At 36.2% G+C, this 17,461-nt stretch overlaps 2 protein-coding genes and 1 long non-coding RNA gene across 3 annotated transcripts in view; all 3 read left to right on the top strand.

The window, feature by feature from the left end:
• Window positions 1–1,666: 1,666 nt before the first annotated feature.
• LOC107654494 (uncharacterized) lies at window positions 1,667–3,569 on the top strand. Its single transcript, XR_001630341.1, has 3 exons — window positions 1,667–1,816; window positions 3,328–3,399; window positions 3,508–3,569. It is a non-coding gene; the product is annotated as an uncharacterized LOC107654494 (long non-coding RNA).
• Window positions 3,570–4,731: 1,162 nt separating this feature from the next.
• On the top strand, window positions 4,732–7,188 carry LOC107654454 (ras-related C3 botulinum toxin substrate 1). The gene is made up of 3 exons (XM_016441524.1): window positions 4,732–4,836; window positions 6,419–6,578; window positions 6,919–7,188. Exons 1-3 carry the CDS (start codon window positions 4,732–4,734, stop codon window positions 7,047–7,049), a joined length of 396 nt encoding a protein of 131 aa, XP_016297010.1. The 3' UTR covers window positions 7,050–7,188.
• Window positions 7,189–9,462: 2,274 nt separating this feature from the next.
• Window positions 9,463–17,461, top strand: part of gps1 (G protein pathway suppressor 1) — a 9,361-nt gene continuing 1,362 nt past the window's right edge. Inside the window, exons 1-13 of the mRNA XM_016441565.1 lie at window positions 9,463–9,593; window positions 11,199–11,291; window positions 12,197–12,378; window positions 12,484–12,648; window positions 12,741–12,876; window positions 13,125–13,202; window positions 13,297–13,357; window positions 14,411–14,496; window positions 14,606–14,700; window positions 14,817–14,922; window positions 15,049–15,129; window positions 15,544–15,681; window positions 15,980–16,114. Of these exons, the coding sequence (XP_016297051.1) occupies window positions 9,561–9,593; window positions 11,199–11,291; window positions 12,197–12,378; window positions 12,484–12,648; window positions 12,741–12,876; window positions 13,125–13,202; window positions 13,297–13,357; window positions 14,411–14,496; window positions 14,606–14,700; window positions 14,817–14,922; window positions 15,049–15,129; window positions 15,544–15,681; window positions 15,980–16,114 (1,389 nt within the window). The 5' untranslated portion in view covers window positions 9,463–9,560. The remainder of the gene's footprint in view (window positions 9,594–11,198; window positions 11,292–12,196; window positions 12,379–12,483; window positions 12,649–12,740; window positions 12,877–13,124; window positions 13,203–13,296; window positions 13,358–14,410; window positions 14,497–14,605; window positions 14,701–14,816; window positions 14,923–15,048; window positions 15,130–15,543; window positions 15,682–15,979; window positions 16,115–17,461) is intronic.

Below are 17,461 nucleotides of genomic sequence, written 5' to 3'. Positions count from 1 at the left end.
AAATGCATAATTTAAACTTTATTGTAATTCTCTCCCTTTTATGAATAAATTAAGTAATTTGTTCCACCGCTAATTCAATTTTTTGCTTGCTTTTATTATGATTTATTAACAACTTCAGGCCTGTTTCTCGAAGAACATTCATTGATACACTCGAAGTGAGTTTGTATTACCACCCTCAACCTTTTTATTATTTTTTTTTTTTTTTAAGTTTGCTTTTCATTCCCTGGTTGTGACTGCCAATGGTGTTTTCTTCTGAAGTTTTCAGTAAAATTGTGTTCTAGTATGTACAGAGGAATTGATATATTTGCTTGTAGGCTTTTCCATCAAGGCTTAGAGACTCCTGTTCACCCATTCTTCAGTTTGTTAAGCCCTCAGCACAGAGAGTTGTAAAATGTCAGAGGACCATTTTTCTATTATTCTTTTTCTATAACTGTGTACGGTTTGATTTCATTGGATGTGCTCAAGTTGTAAACCTTTTGGTATAGATTGTCCCAATGGCAGGTCAAGCAATAAAATTATGAATTCTTGAATATGTAAGTGTCTTGTGTTTCCTGTACTGTAGAGTATTTCTCTCAAGGACTACGGATTCAAATATTAATACTACTTGCGGCCTGTAATACATGGTTTTTGGATCACATATTTTGGCATAAAATACATTGAATTAATCATACTGGATCAAACATAAATCCTGGATCATTTACTTTTAATTCCGTAAGCTACAGTACATCCCCAATGAATACTAAAAGGAGTTCCTTGTTACAGTGTAATTATACATTTAAGTACTGAGTAATATTAATTAACTACATGTACTTACTATATGGTTAGGGTTAGGATTAGGGTTTGGCTTAGGGTTACTTGCTTGTAATTTTGCATAATTATTATAAAAGTAAGTACATGTAACGCATGTAACAAGGACACCTTAAAATAACGTGTTACCATACTATATGTATACAGTGAAATTACAGCAATAATTAATTGGTAACATTTTATTTTAATGTGTCCTTGTTACATGTAATTACTATTATAATAGCAATTAATTATGCATTACATGCAAGTAACCTTAAGCCACACCATAACCCTAACCATATAGTATAACTCAAATAATATTTCTCAGTACTTACTAAATGTATAATTATACTGTAACAAGGACACCTTAAAATAAAGTGTAAACTTGTAATTTGTTAAAAAACAAAATAATTTCTAAGAGTCTATTTTGCAGAAGACATCTCACTGTTAAAATGGCTGTATGGTATATTGATTTTGACGACTGTTATTTAAGGACTCTTCATATTATCCATCCCCCAGGGAGTTGACTCTTCCCAAAATATTTGTAGTCATGTGAATTAATGGCATTTTTTCAGAGATTTCTGTATCATTTTGCCCTACCCCTCCACACCCAATACAACAACTGTCATCCCAACTGTCTGGCACTGGAATGACAGTTGTTCCTTTAATAAAAAAGTTGTTCCTTTTTTTTTTTATACGTGTTTTTAATTTCAACGTGCAGTGTTTACTCCCTTATCTATGAAATTAATAATATTTTCACAGGCGCATTGTACTGGGATACGGAACGAGAGAGAAGCAGGCAGGCTCACGAGATCTCCGAAAGCGTACGAACCTTGTGTTCGTCTTTTTCCGGAAATATCGTGAAATACCCCCGACTGCCACCGACCGCTGCTGCAGCTGAACAGCAATCGTACCAGCCCACAGGCACCTTAACATCACATTTCAGGCTATTTCTTCAGATTCCTCGCTCGTCGGATACTACTCGTGCACTGCAAATGCAAGCCATTAAGTGTGTCGTTGTCGGCGACGGGTAAGATGTTGAAGAATAAATGCTAAAATTGCTTATTTTTGTACGGAGGTTTTCTTTTGGGGGAAAAGCAATTGTTGCGAGAAGGAGCTGGGGAGCTCTCCGAGCTGGGGATTGTGGTTTGGCTCAGCGGATGAGTGAGATCTGCTGAGACAGAATTGAGGGTTTTATAATTATTAAACATTTTTAAATATTACCGTGTCCGAAACACCGTAGTTGTTATCATTATGGTTTAAAATTAGATTGTAATGAGCATAGGCTCTGTTTAGTGATGGCTGTTTTGTTAAATATATGCTCAGGCGTTTACAATTGTGTGCATTTGTTCCATTTTTAAATGAATCGATGTCGCTTTAAAGTATTGTGGCAATGATGCCATGTAAACCATGCAAGCATTAAACGCATCTCGTGCAGTGTAGAAATGAGATGCGCGTGTAGTACGGCGCAACGGCTATGTAATGCCATGTTTCACACCTACATCGCTAGAGCTCGGGTGGAAATGATCGTGTGCTTGCTTGTGAGCCTGAACTTTACCCCTAACCTTTTCTTAAGTCATTCTTTTCTATCAGAGCGCATCATAAAACCAGCCTAATTCCTTCCTAAATTCTTAAAACGGTATTTCCCCCCAGCGATGATAAACATCGAACGAAACAAATAGTTGCATTGTAAGCGTTTGGTAGATATCAACTAGCATTTGTTTGTACGATCATTTCATTACCCATACCGGTTATTTTTAATATTAATGTGTCCCATAACCACTATTCATCAGTTTTTTATTTAAATTTTTTTAAATAATCACTAGATAATTATTAGACTACAACAGTAGAATGCAATATGTACTATAAAATTTTAACAATAATAATACTAGTACTGTTTTAGCTTACAATACATGTCAAGCAGAAAAAATATTGGCCAAACCGTTTATTATCTCTATAGGCCTAGTATTTGGTGTGATTTGTACTTATTTCATGGTATTAGTTAAATGTATGTGCTTAATTCATAGTTTCTTTTAGACCTTGGAGAATTAATATTAGCTGTTTCCTTGTAACCATTTAAGGTTTAGCCCCTGTCTCATGGTACACGCTTTCTGTCATTTGCCATTGGTTTCTTTCATTTTTGCCCGCTTACTTTGCTTTTTCTATTTTTACCCCTTTTATTATCACTCTTACTCTTCCTTTCCTAATTTTTGATAACTTTTCACCCTGCCACTGCATTTCCTCTCTATGCTCTTTACTCCTCTTTCTGTGTAAGTGCATGCAGTGTGTGTTTTTCATGACAAGAAGCTGTCACCCTGTATTCACTCCTCATCCGGCGGGGCAGTTCATTTGAGAACAGAACTGTGAATTAGTGGCTGCCAGCGTGCCATCGAGCCCAAGAGTGAATGTAATGCCTGAATGAATAACTACAGGCCTTTCTGCCTGCTTTCCACTATTGTTTCCTTGATGTGCCGTGTATGTGCAGTCCTCGGTCCTCAGTACTGCAGTCACACTTACCACTTAGCATCTTTTGTATTTCAGTGCCGTGGGTAAGACATGCCTGCTCATCAGCTACACCACTAATGCCTTCCCAGGAGAGTATATTCCCACAGTGTGAGTAGTTTGATACTTTGAAATGGGAATTATTCCTGTGTGTCTCTGCAGTTTACTTCTGTGGATGTGTTTCTGAAATGTTCTGAAAAATCTGTGTGTGACCCTCAGATTTGACAACTACTCTGCCAATGTTATGGTGGATGGTAAACCTGTCAACTTAGGCCAATGGGGCAAGAAAAATAATCTTGTTTAGCCTTTGAATTAAGATTATTTTTCTTACTCCATTGGCAGATATTTTTGATTGTTCTAAGCAAAAACTAACAAAATTGAGAATTGTTTTTAGAAAACAACTTAATATCTTAAAGGCACAATATGTCATTTTCGCCGCTGGAGGTTTATTTATTCAAAACAAACAAAGAAACAAAGGCGTAGCTTGATGACGCTGTGACTGAGTGTGGAATCATGGGAGTTGTGGTCTTCATCCCCACAGCCGATGCAATCTGACAGGACTCAGGCAGAAATCATAGCAGCGGAGCTTTTATTATGCCACAGTCGACCGCTTCCGCTCCTTCCGGTTGTGCGTATGTGGGGAAAAAAGCAGCGCTGTTTTATCAGACTAGATACAGTACATTCTATTAAAACGCACAACATATTAAAGCATCTTTGGTGTTTCCGGAAATCGAGGGGTTATGACGTCATTGGCAGGCGACACAATGACACTATGGACACGCTCCGTGTCACTAGTTAAAATTACGTATTTCTCTGGATTTAAACATTCTTCGAAACATTTGGGATAATGTAAGTACACAAGTCAGCAAAATATATAACACTGTTCTAGTGGTTTTTGAATATTTTAATAAAAAGATCTTACATATTGTGCCTTTAAATCGTTTTAATTGTCAAGTAAATGCATCTTGATTTAAGAATGTTTCGATATTTATACTAGAAAACAAGACAAAATACTAAGTAAGAAAATCAATTTTTGCAGTGTATAATGTTACAAAACATTTCTATTCCAAATAAATGCTGTTCTTAACTTATTATTCATCAAAGAATCCTGAAAAAATGTATCATTGTTTCCACAAAACAAATTCAACTTTGCCATTACAGGAATAAATTACATTTAAAAATATATTCAAATAGAAACAGTTATTTTAAGTTGTAATAATACATCTAAATGTATTATTTAAATAAATGCAGCCTTGGTGAGCATAAAGAGCTTCTTTTAGTGCATTAATATATCGTACAGACTCCAAACATTTGAGCGGTACTGTGCTTTCTTCAAATGATAAATGATTTAAAAAGGTTATAAAAAGTTTTTAAAAAATGATTCTTCCGTTTTCTGACAACCTCAGCATTATATAATGCAGTGTAATCAGAAATGAATAATTGATGACATTGATTTTTACCAAGAGTCTCCTTTGCTTTCTACAGGATGTGTTTTTAATTTGCTTCTCACTGGTGAGCCCTGCTTCCTTTGAGAATGTAAGAGCAAAGGTTAGTAAGAGAGTTGGCACGTTCACACTGAGTCACTGGAGGTGATGTCAAGATGCTTCAGTATTGCAGGCAACATCATTAAGACATAATCGAAGACGCTCAACCAGGAATAGATGGAGGTGAAGAAAAAAAACACTAATAAGAGGCAAAGTGCTGATTTCTCTGACGTCAGTCCTGCTGGGTTTGGGCTAAGTTTAGGATTTCTAGTTTATCAGAGAAGTTTGTTCTTCATTAAAGGCGCAATATGTAATTTTCGCCGCTAGAGGGCGCATATTCAAAATAAACAAAGAGACAAAGGCGTAGCTTGATGACGCAGTGACTGAGTGTGGAATCATGGGAGTTGTGGTCTTCATCCCCACAGCCGATGCAATCTGACGGGACTCGGGCAGAAATAATGTTCATGGATGAGCTTATGATTTATTAACGTAGTAGAATGAAGCAGGGTGAGGCTGAAAGCCGTCGAAGCGAAACGAGACGCTGAACGAGCGTGACACACGGCTCGAAAGCAGCGGAGCTTTTATTATGCCACAGTCGACCGCTTCCGCTCCTTCCGGTTGTGCGTATGTGGGGAAAAAAGCAGCGCTGTTTTATCAGACTAGATACAGTACATTCTATTAAAACGCACAACATATTAAAGCATCTTTGGTGTTTCCGGAAATCGAGGGGTTATGACGTCATTGGCAGGCGACACAATGACACTATGGACACGCTCCGTGTCACTAGTTAAAATTACGTATTTCTCTGGATTTAAACATTCTTCGAAACATTTGGGATAATGTAAGTACACAAGTCAGCAAAATATATAACACTGTTCTAGTGGTTTTTGAATATTTTAATAAAAAGATCTTACATATTGTGCCTTTAAATCGTTTTAATTGTCAAGTAAATGCATCTTGATTTAAGAATGTTTCGATATTTATACTAGAAAACAAGACAAAATACTAAGTAAGAAAATCAATTTTTGCAGTGTATAATGTTACAAAACATTTCTATTCCAAATAAATGCTGTTCTTAACTTATTATTCATCAAAGAATCCTGAAAAAATGTATCATTGTTTCCACAAAACAAATTCAACTTTGCCATTACAGGAATAAATTACATTTAAAAATATATTCAAATAGAAACAGTTATTTTAAGTTGTAATAATACATCTAAATGTATTATTTAAATAAATGCAGCCTTGGTGAGCATAAAGAGCTTCTTTTAGTGCATTAATATATCGTACAGACTCCAAACATTTGAGCGGTACTGTGCTTTCTTCAAATGATAAATGATTTAAAAAGGTTATAAAAAGTTTTTAAAAAATGATTCTTCCGTTTTCTGACAACCTCAGCATTATATAATGCAGTGTAATCAGAAATGAATAATTGATGACATTGATTTTTACCAAGAGTCTCCTTTGCTTTCTACAGGATGTGTTTTTAATTTGCTTCTCACTGGTGAGCCCTGCTTCCTTTGAGAATGTAAGAGCAAAGGTTAGTATCCACTGAAGAATAAGAAATATTTCTTGAGCATTTGGATTCCTTAACAAGATCCACAAGCTATTAGGGTGCCTAGTGTTAACCAGATTTCTCTTTGTAGTGGTACCCTGAGGTTCGCCATCACTGTCCAAACACCCCCATCATACTTGTGGGCACTAAACTTGATCTGCGAGATGACAAAGACACGATTGAACGTCTGCGGGATAAGAAACTAGCTCCCATCACTTATCCGCAAGGGCTTGCTATGGCTAGAGAGATTGGTGAGAATGTTATTTTTAATATGTATATGGTTTATTTCCTTTTTTTAAAACTAACCTACACTGAAAAAAAATTGGTGTAGAAACAATTTTCATTAAAAAAATTGCTAGTAAATTTTACAAATAAAATTTGCTAGTGCAATTAATTAAATGAGAAAATTTGAAGTACAAAAACTGAAATATATATGTATCAAACGTACTTAAATAGTCTTTGTTTACAACTTTAAAAAATGTATATTTTTTACAGTTTAGAACTTTTTCAATGTGCTATAATAGTGTTATGGCATTGCCATGGGGAATTGTATCGTGTATAGTTGGCTCATTGAAATCTTTGGCTTTGTAGGTGCTGTGAAGTATCTGGAGTGCTCTGCTCTTACTCAACGGGGTTTAAAAACCGTGTTTGATGAGGCCATCCGCGCTGTTTTATGTCCTCCACCTGTAAAGAAAAGGGGCAAGAAGTGTACTGTATTTTGAGAAACACTGCAACTCATTTCTTCATTGATATGCCATGTAAACAGCAGGCTCTTGCTCTTCAGCTCTGCTGTTAGCAACAGATAAATCCAGGTTGTGAGGTGACTAACTGCAGAGACATGCATTTCCATGGTATGTCTGGTATAACCAGTCACAAGGGTCAATTTTTGAGAAAAATTGAGATTTATGCATAATCTGAATAAATAAGCTTTCCATTGATGTATGGTTTGTTAGGATAGGACAATTTTTGGCCGAGATACAACTATTTGAACATCTGGTATCTGAGGGTGCAAAACAAATCTAAATATTGAGAAAATCACCTTTAAAGTTGTCCAAATAAGTTCTTAGCAATGCATATTACTAATCAAAAATTAAGTTTTGATATATTTACGGTAGGAAATCTACAAAATACCTTCATGGAACATGATCTTTACCTAATATCCTAATGATTTTTGGCATAAAAGAAAAATCAATAATTTTGACCCCTACAATGTATTGTTGGCTATTGCTACAAATATACCCCAGCGACTTAAGACTGGTTTTGTGGTCAAGGGTCACATATCAACATAAATATGCCAAATTTGCTTTGTTTTTATTAAACTTTGCCTTAAATTGTTGGTTTAATGTGAACATTTATTGGAAGAGAATGACATAAGGCCATGGCATCAGGATGAATAATTAGTTACTAAAGAACACGCATAGCTAACTGTAAAGTTATTTGCCCTGTTGCAACAAATGTTACATTTTTCAGAGCTTATTGTGTGGAAATCGTGACTATTCATATTTTATCTGCACATAATTTTGGGATCTGTGAATGTGTCAGAAGATTATGTACATAGATATTTTGCGACTTAAATGTGTTGCCATAGTTAATGCTCTCACTTGAGGGGTGACGGTAAATGCATTTTTAAGTATTTTACTTTCAGCTTTTATTGCCTGTTAAACATTTCATACAGTACCTGTGTTTTAATGTGACTACTGTATGTGATAATTTGTTAAACAATGACAGAAATATTACACACTGAAATATTTGTTAGCCTATAAAGTACTATTATTAGATACTATAAACAGAAATAATACTATATAAATAAGCTGTAATCACAATTGTCTGTAATGTTTAATGGACTACATACTGCAACTTACAATGAAAACCATTTTGTGTAGATTGTACATCGTTTAAAAGTCTTTTTTTTATTTTTTGCTAAACATTTTCCTATATATTTTGATATGTTTCAAACACGATGAAGTGTGCCATTACTGATTTTTGTGCTGGGCTAACAAAATGTTTTAACAGTTGTAAGTGTTCAGATGATTCTTTGAAATGTTCTTTAACCTTTTAATGATTAATATTTCAATTTTAATGAGTTTAAAAAATGTGTATATGTGTGCCATTTGAGCATTTATGTTTTGTTAGTATGCATTAACATTAGGCATTTTTGTTTTTATTGAACTAATGACAGAAAATTAAATCACTGGCACATACAGTACATAACCTCAGTCGCAGTTTCAGTTCTTGCCAAAAAAATAATAAAATCAGTACGAGTGAGACATCATTGTGAAGGTGTGGTTGTGGCTGTTGTGTGGTCTTTTATTCATTTGCTAAGTAACATCTGGATACTGTACAGCCAATGGGTCATTATCTCAAAATAAACTCTTCAGTGTACAATATCCTTTACATAACTAGACTTAACCAACACCCAAACTAAGGTGACCAGATTTCTGACATGGAAACTAGGTACATTACCTAGTTCAGTGGTAAAAAAAAACAATTATTGAAATCTCAATGTTATTATCTATAAATTAAAATACAGAAACGAGATTTTATTGTTGTTGGTTCCATACAGGGGCGTAGATTACGTGGGGGACGTGTCCCCCCCACTTATTGTAATGTTTTATATATATATATATATATATATATATATATAACATTTCTGTCCCCCTCACTTCTGAAATGATGGCTACGCCCCTGGTTCCATATACTATTAGTATAATTAGTAACTATTATGTTTGCAGTTCAAACTGACCCAAATTGGTTTTAATACAGTTCACTAAAAATCTAATCACTATCAAAAATAGTAAATATTTTTAAGCATTTTAAATAGTAAAGTGGTCATTATAGTATTATATCGGCAAAATTGACTTTACAAAAACATAAAATAAATATGAGAACATATGATAAATAGAACTATTTAGCAAATATTTTCAGACATAATTATTAAGTATTAAGTATACTTAAGACAAAGTCAGAAACCCAAGCAATAAAGATGCTCGACAGCATTTACATCATTTTAACAGACGTGTACCAGACGCTGCCTCAATATAAACTCAGCCACTCATGTAAGAATGTTCACTGTAAATGTGTTTTTGTTATTATCTTATGGCCTTGAGCCTGCAAAATACACCACCCACATGAGAGTGCAGTGACTCGCGGGGTGTGAAGGTAGTGACGTCCACCACGCGCACTCTCATGCCCCGGATGTGTTTGTGTGCTCTGTTTCTGCAGAGGAGGAGGAGATGCCGCTACCCGTGCAGGTCTTTAACTTTCAGGTAAATTAGCGCCTTTAAATGCTTTTCCGTCATCTTCCACAACACGAGAGTAGCTAGAAGAAGCGCACCGAGTTGAAGTGCCTCTGTTTACAGTGTCAGTTCCTCCCCTATCGCAGCCGTTGAGAGCTGTTAGCTCGTCTAGCATGAGCTCGTAAGTCAGAGCGGCCCTCGGGACGCGACTAGTTTAGCGACAGCGCGCCTCTATCCGCCCGAGGAGCGAGACCAATGCAGTTTCGACAGTGAATACATCCAATAGAGCTGTTTTGGTTTACACCCAAAGTGGTCCAGTGGGCTTTCTCGGGGTCGCTTGTGAAACACTTGGGTAGAAAGTTTCTTTAGCCGGCTAAGTGTGTTTAGCAAGCTATCTCGTTAGCAAGCTGTCTGTTTTGTATCATTTAGCCAGTGTGCTTGCAATTCAGGCTGTGTTTCAAAGCATAGTACATTTTGCCTGGCTAGAACGCATTTTATGCTTCATTTAAGTGCTCTACAACTTCATATGAGGCTCTAAAATACTGTCTAGGTAGGCTGCACACTAGGTTTTGAGACACAGCCTCTATCATTTGCTTGCAGAGGTTAATATAGAGCACTGAATATTTAAATTTAAGCCTGATCTAGTTTTATTAACCAAAATGATTAAACACGGTGGAGCTGCTCATATTTTATTGAGCAGTATTTCAGTTTTACAAACCGTAACGTCAGTTAGATTCAGTTATATTAGACTGTCATTTATGAGCGTGTGCATTATAATGTAGTTAATCAAGAATGACAGCCCAGGTCATTTAATGCAGTGTTATGTAATCTTAAAAAATATTGGGTGTTGGAAAGTGTGTGTGGTTAACGATGTAACCGTTTATTCAAGATGGGTGGACAAACGCTGTTTTAAACAATCTGTTATTGAAAAACCAAAATGTTTGACTAGTAAGATGAAATGTGGTGGGGATGTGTGTGTCCCTCCCATTGTCTTTTGTGGTTATGAATCTGTGTCAAAATGTTGCATGTGAGAAGCCAGTGTGTACTTGTTGCTGCCACTTTTTTAATCTAATGAATATCTTTAAATCCTCACTTCTGAAGTTGAAACATTCTTCAGTTTGTTTGGTTTATATTTATGTGTTAATTTCAGCAACTTTGAATTGTTTTTGTCTCGGAGCTGCTGCCACCCCAGTGTGATTTTATAAGCATCCACCTTCTTGCAGGAGTATTTTCAGTCAGGTCAGCAGGATGCTGAAGGGCAGGTTCAGGGCAGGCTCAGGGCAAGCTTGAATTTGCCAGTCAGATCAGCCTCATCCTCATGGGTAGAGCTGAACTTCAACGGTCAAAGCAGCATGTCTGATCTGTTCATGGATTTTACTGCCGGATTCAGTGTGTACAGCTCAAGCTCCTCATCATACTCACTGGAGGGAACCACACAATGAAGGCAGATAGGATGTGAAGCCATCTGAAAGCCTTGGAGCTGTCACTCAGTGTTGTGGTATTATGTTTTTCTTTCCACACAAGATTTGTTTGGTGGTAAGGATATTGGTTCCTCGATGTCCGATTTTGTTCACCTACACTTGAATACATTCCTCCAGTGCAGAGTGTTAAACATGGTGTTTCCTGTATTAACAGGGGTCTGTAGAGCCCATGCAGATAGATGCTGACCCTCAGGAAGACCAGCAGAATGCGCCTGACACCAACTATGTTGTGGAAAACCCGACATTGGTATGTATCATTGTATACACTTGTGTACTCGCTTCCTTAAGCTGTTCGCTATTATAAATCATTAACTTCTTATTTTTTAATTATTTTTAACAAAATATCATGCAGCATCTAAATTCTCTTGTTGTTTTGATCATTTTCAGAATCACAGAAAAAGTTGTACTTTTTTTGGTAGAGATTCCGTCTAATAACCAGTAAATGGCTGATATTAAAATTATATATTGTAATAATTTGATATTAAAAATAAAAAACATAGAGTTTTAAGTGTTACATGGGGATTTTAGGGATCACACAGCATTATAATTTAAAGTACAAAAGATTTTCATTTTGAGATTTGCTAAAGATGCATTTGACATTTAATTATTAATGTCATTTGTATTTACCTCAGTGTTATTTTAATATTGTTTATATATTGGTATAGCATTTATTAATATTTTAAATTTGTAGTTTTTTTATAGTTTCACATTTAATTTTAATGTTAGTTTAAGTTTGAGTGATTTTGTTATGTGCTTTTGTCATTTTTATTAGTTTTAATTTTTAATATTTACATTTAGCTTTAATTTATTTTTATTCAAGTTTTAGTAATTTATAGTACTTGTATTTAGCTTCCAAGGCAACATGTCTATGTTTAGTTTTTTGTTGTTGTTGTTGTTGTTTTTCATCTTAAATTTATACGTTATTTCAGCTTTATTACAATTAACAAAACTATTGTAATAGTTTTTGTTTAAACACTAACAACACTGCTTCAACATTGCCATTATCTAATGCTCATTTAATTTAAGTATAAAAAAATTGGGGAAATGAGCATCTGTCATATTGTTTGGCCATCAATATAGCGCTGATATAATGCGAGTCACAACATTTTTTGGGACTTTGATGAACTGAGAGCTGACTTTATTTTTGCACAGGATCTAGAGCAGTATGCCTCCAGTTACAGTGGGCTGATGAGGATCGAGAGGCTGCAGTTTATTGCAGACCACTGCCCCCAGCTACGAGTGGAAGCACTGAAGATGGCCCTGTCTTTTGTCCAAAGAACCTTTAATGTTGATGTCTACGAAGAAATCCATCGCAAACTCACTGAAGCCACAAGGCAATTCAAGTTCATTTCTTTTCTACAACCAAACATGGTTTCCTCATGGAAATATTACATGCATGACTTTGAATAAGTTTGTTCTTAAAATGTTTGTCAACACAGGGATGTGCAAGGTGTCCCAGATGCGGTACCGGAGGGGGCAGTTGAACCCCCTCCTCTCGACACAGCCTGGGCAGAATCCACCAGGAAAAAAGCCCTGCTCAAACTGGAGAAGCTGGACACCGACCTTAAGAACTACAAGGGAAACTCCATCAAAGAAAGCATAAGGTAAGGCCAGACTGAATGTCTGTCATTTTTTATTGTCTGTGATGCTGTACCTGTTTTTACATTTTTCTTTTTTTACATCTGCATGTGTTCAGGAGGGGTCATGATGACCTTGGAGATCACTATCTTGACTGTGGTGACCTCAGCAATGCCCTGAAATGCTACTCCCGAGCCAGAGACTACTGCACTAGCGCCAAGCATGTCATCAACATGTGTCTTAATGTAATCAAGGTATGGGCTTGTTGTCTTCCCTGACCATCAACTGATGTGTTTAATGATGATACAATATTCATGAAAGAGCATACAGTTTTTTTTTAAATTGTTATTGCTTAAAGCTTAATTTCAAGCATAAAATCTCAAAATTCAGCCTGCATATAGCAGAATTTTCTGTTTTACGGTTTCGAATCTTTTTGGTGCGGATAGCTTAAAAATTCAAGCAGTCTCTAACAACTGATCCAAACAACCTTAATATTTTATAGGTTAGCGTTTACCTCCAAAACTGGTCCCATGTACTTAGCTATGTCAGTAAGGCTGAATCCACTCCAGAGATAGCAGAGGTAGGAGCAACCTTTCATTCTGGTTTACTAAGCTGAGAAATTTCAAAAGACAATGAATCTACAATTATAATTGTTGTGTATCTCTGCAATCTAGCAACGAGGAGAGAGAGATAGTCAAAACCAAGCTGTTCTAACCAAACTGAAATGTGCTGCAGGCAAGTACTTTATTTGTATTTCAAGTATGTGAAGTTTATTTATCTTTGAAATGTAGACACATGCTGAATCATTATTTTAGTCTGTTTTTAACAATGTGTATACATACTCAATGTATTAACAATTTATATATAAAAAAAAATATATGTATATACAGTATCTCACAGAAGTGAGTACACCCCTCACATTTTTGTAAATATTTTATTACATCTTTTCATGTGACAACACTGAAGAAATGACACTTTGCTACAATGTAAAGTAGTGAGTGTACAGCTTTGTATAACAGTGTAAATTTGCTGTCCCCTCAAAATAACTCAATACACAGTCATTAATGTCTAAACCACTGGCCACAAAAGTGAGTACACCCCTAAGTGAAAATGTCCAAATTGGGCCCAATTAGCCATTTTCTCTCCCCTGTGTCAAGTGACTCATTAGTGTTACAAGGTCTCAGGTGTGAATGGGGAGCAGGTGTGTTAAATTTGGTGTTATCACTCTCAATCTCTCATACTGGTCACTGGAAGTTCAACATGGCACCTCATGGCAAAGAACTCTCTGAGGATCTGAAAAAAAGAATTGTTGCTCTACATAAAGATGGCGTAGACTATAAGAAGATTGCCAAGACCCTGAAACTGAGCTGCAGCATGGTGGCCAAGACCATACAGCGGTTTAACAGGACAGGTTCCACTCAGGGGTGTACTCACTTTTGTGGCCAGCGGTTTAGACATTAATGGCTGTGTGTTGAGTTATTTTGAGGGGACAGCAAATGTACACTGTTATACAAGCTGTACACTCACTGCTTTACATTGTAGCAAAGTGTCATTTCTTCAGTGTTGTCACATGAAAAGATATAATAAAATATTTACAAAAATGTGAGGGGTGTACTCACTTCTGTGAGATACTGTGTGTGTGTGTGTGTGTGTGTGTATGTATTATTAATTTGTATTATTATTGTAGTCACATTTTTAGTCAATTCCTGAGATTTGTACTGCAAGTCATGTAAAAATGGTTTCGACCTTTCTTTTGATTTGATATTATCATCTCTCTCGTGACAATAGGATTGGCAGAACTTGCCTCAAGAAAGTATAAACCGGCTGCCAAGTGCTTCCTGCAAGCCTCCTTTGACCACTGCGACTTCCCTGAGGTTGGTGTCATTTTCAGCTTTGTTCTAATGCCACGCCAGATATTTCTAATAACACCGTTGAAGATAAATAAGATACAGTGTGTAATGAGATGCTCTGTTTGCTCTCTAGCTACTTTCCCCCAGTAATGTAGCAGTGTATGGGGGGCTGTGTGCCCTGGCTACATTTGACAGACAGGAACTGCAGCGAAATGTCATCTCAAGCAGGTGAACCTTTTGCACCTTCAAACTAGGTGTTCTAATTAACACAAGAGGTAGATTGTTACTGGTTACATGTGGATAAAACCTCATTGATTTAATTTTACTCGCCCTTTGTTTTTTAGCTCCTTTAAATTATTTTTAGAGTTGGAACCACAAGTCCGTGATATTATCTTCAAGTTTTACGAGTCAAAGTATGCATCTTGTCTGAAAATGCTGGATGAAATGAAGGTGAGTTTATTGATGTGTGCTGAGTTGCTAGGTTTTGATTTAGCAAAGTTTCAGACACTGATTCTTTCTGTTGTCATTTTTGTTGGGATGTTATGATTCATAAGTGTTTTATTTTATGTATTATAGGATAATCTCCTCCTAGACATGTATCTGGCCCCTCATGTAAGAACACTGTACACACAAATCAGGAACAGAGCCCTCATACAGGTATGTAAAGGGATATGTGGTTTTGGTCTGTGATTTTTATTTAGTTGCCGAACTTTGACTTCTTCTTAATCTGATTCCTTTAATGGAATAGTTAGTCCAAAAATGATAACTGGATGAGTAAATGATGACAGAATCTTCATTTTTGGGTGAACTATCCCTTTAAATCAGTAGAATTCACAACAGCAGTGTTCTATATGTTCTCAAAAAGCCATATTGACATGCACATGATCAGTGAACATCAGGTCATCCCTGTTTTTGAGCCCTGCTTGACATAATTATATTGATATGGAATGCTGAATGTGAGTTAAAGTTAAAAGTGTAAAGGCCATAAGATAATATCGACTCCTAAAGTATTAACATAGTTGCACTTACATGACCAATTGATTAACTTTGTCTTGTATTTCCCACGGGCAGTACTTTAGCCCATATGTGTCAGCAGACATGAACAAAATGGCCGTGGCCTTTAATACCACAGTGGCAGCTCTGGAGGATGAATTGACCCAGCTGATCCTGGAGGGCCTGATCAATGCTCGTATCGACTCCCACAGCAAGGCAGGGCTGCACGCTCTCATTTGTCACCCTGGCACTTCTTTTTCTGGAACATTGTTCCCTTTTCTTGTTGCTAAGCTAAAATATTTTGGCAGATTTTTCTATCAATACCTTTCAGCATTGACTGAATTATATTTATAATCTACTTTTCTCTTGCTTTGTCATTAAGCACCTTACCTTGAATAAAACATGCCATATTGCCTTTTTGCCTAAAACAAGGGACTGTTCTAGAAACAGGCTTTGGTGAAGATTTTGCATTAAAACCTGAGGTTCACCTGCTAATTGAAAACTGTGTTTGTAGATCCTGTATGCCAGGGACGTGGATCAGAGAAGCACAACCTTTGAGAAGTCTCTACAGATGGGCAAAGAGTTCCAGAGACGAGCGAAAGCCATGATCCTGCGGGCAGCTGTGCTTCGTAATCAGATACACGTCAAGGTAACAGGGACCCCAGGGTAACGTGTCCTCGCTCTGCTTTGCTCTTCACTTCACCATCACCTGACCATCTCCTTCCCTTCAGCATGAGTGTCTCAGAGCTCTTTTGTATTTCTAAGTCAGCATCAAAGTGCTGCATTTATTAAAACAGTTACACGTCTGAGGATGCGTCATTAACATTGTGATGCTTTGAGATGAAGCTGTACAGTATCTTCTAATTGAAATGAGAAGCTGTACAGTATCTTCTAATTGAAATGACTCATATAAAGGAGCCTCAGCTGTATTACTGCACTTATAAGCAAACTGCATGTGAGTTTTGTTGTACTACGTGAATGTTAAATTTATATTCTCAATTCATTTTAGGCTAATCTCAATTGACAGCACTTGTCTCTCATTTTCTTTGAAAAAAAGTAAAGAAATCTGGGTCACAGTGAGGCACTTGCAATAGAAATGAACGAGGCCAATCCAAAAATGTTAAAGTACTTGCTGTTTTAGCAGTATAACCAAAAGAAGTAGACAATATGTGTCTGTGAAATTACGTTTGTTCAAAAAAAAGTTGGGATCAGTAAGAAGAATATACTGTTCTTTTGAACTTTTTATCCACCAGAGAATCCTGAAAACATGTATCAATGTTTCCACTTAAATATAAAGCGTCACAACTGTGTTCAACATTGATAATAATTAGAAATGTTTCTTGAGCATCAAATCAGCACATTAGAATGACTTCTGAAGGATCATGTGACTCTGAAGACTGGAGTAATGATGGTGATAAATACAGCTTTTGACAGTAGAGGAATAAAATTATTAAATAAAGTATTTTGATGACCTTGATGAGCATGAGTGACTTCTTTTAAAACATTAAAATACTCACTCTAAACTTTTGAATGATAGTGTATATACAATTTTACAATTGTTGCAAAGACAGCATAGCTTAAACCCTAAAATGACTGTATAAATCAGTAGAACGACTTTATAGCTAAAATAATAAACACATTTTTATTGAATAATTAATGTCAGTGCTTTAAAAAATAAGCTATGGATTGGCCCCATTTGCTTCCATTGTAAGTGCCTCTCCAGAACCTCAAATTTTGCATTATTTTTCTTTATATAGTCTTTTTTTAATCAACATTATGCCACAAATGCTGTCGATTGAGCTTAAAGGGTTCACCCAAAAGTGAAAATTATGTTGTTAATTACTCACCCTCGTGTTGTTCGAAACCCGTAAGACCTTCGTTTATCTGTAAAGTTATGTAAAGGTACGTAAAGTAAAGTTACGACAGTATCATGACGCTCGCATGTGGCGGCGCCGGCGCTGACCCAGATCCGGCGTGATGACGTCATTACGTGAGA

This window comes from Sinocyclocheilus anshuiensis, unplaced genomic scaffold (genome assembly GCF_001515605.1).
Source record: "Sinocyclocheilus anshuiensis isolate Anshui unplaced genomic scaffold, SAMN03320099.WGS_v1.1 scaffold419, whole genome shotgun sequence".
Lineage (NCBI taxonomy): Eukaryota > Metazoa > Chordata > Actinopteri > Cypriniformes > Cyprinidae > Sinocyclocheilus > Sinocyclocheilus anshuiensis.
Note: the sequence above shows the minus strand (reverse complement) of the source record. Positions and strands in the feature narration are given on the sequence as shown.

What these genes read in the sequence shown, in the direction of transcription:
- LOC107654454 (XM_016441524.1), top strand. Translation starts at nt 4,732, where the DNA reads ATGACATTGATTTTTACCAAGAGTCTCCTTTGCTTTCTACAGGATGTG. An exon ending in TTGAGAATGTAAGAGCAAAG is followed by an intron (nt 4,837 to 6,418) that starts GTTAGTAAGAGA and finishes TTCTCTTTGTAG; the next exon opens with TGGTACCCTGAGGTTCGCCA. An exon ending in TGCTATGGCTAGAGAGATTG is followed by an intron (nt 6,579 to 6,918) that starts GTGAGAATGTTA and finishes TTGGCTTTGTAG; the next exon opens with GTGCTGTGAAGTATCTGGAG.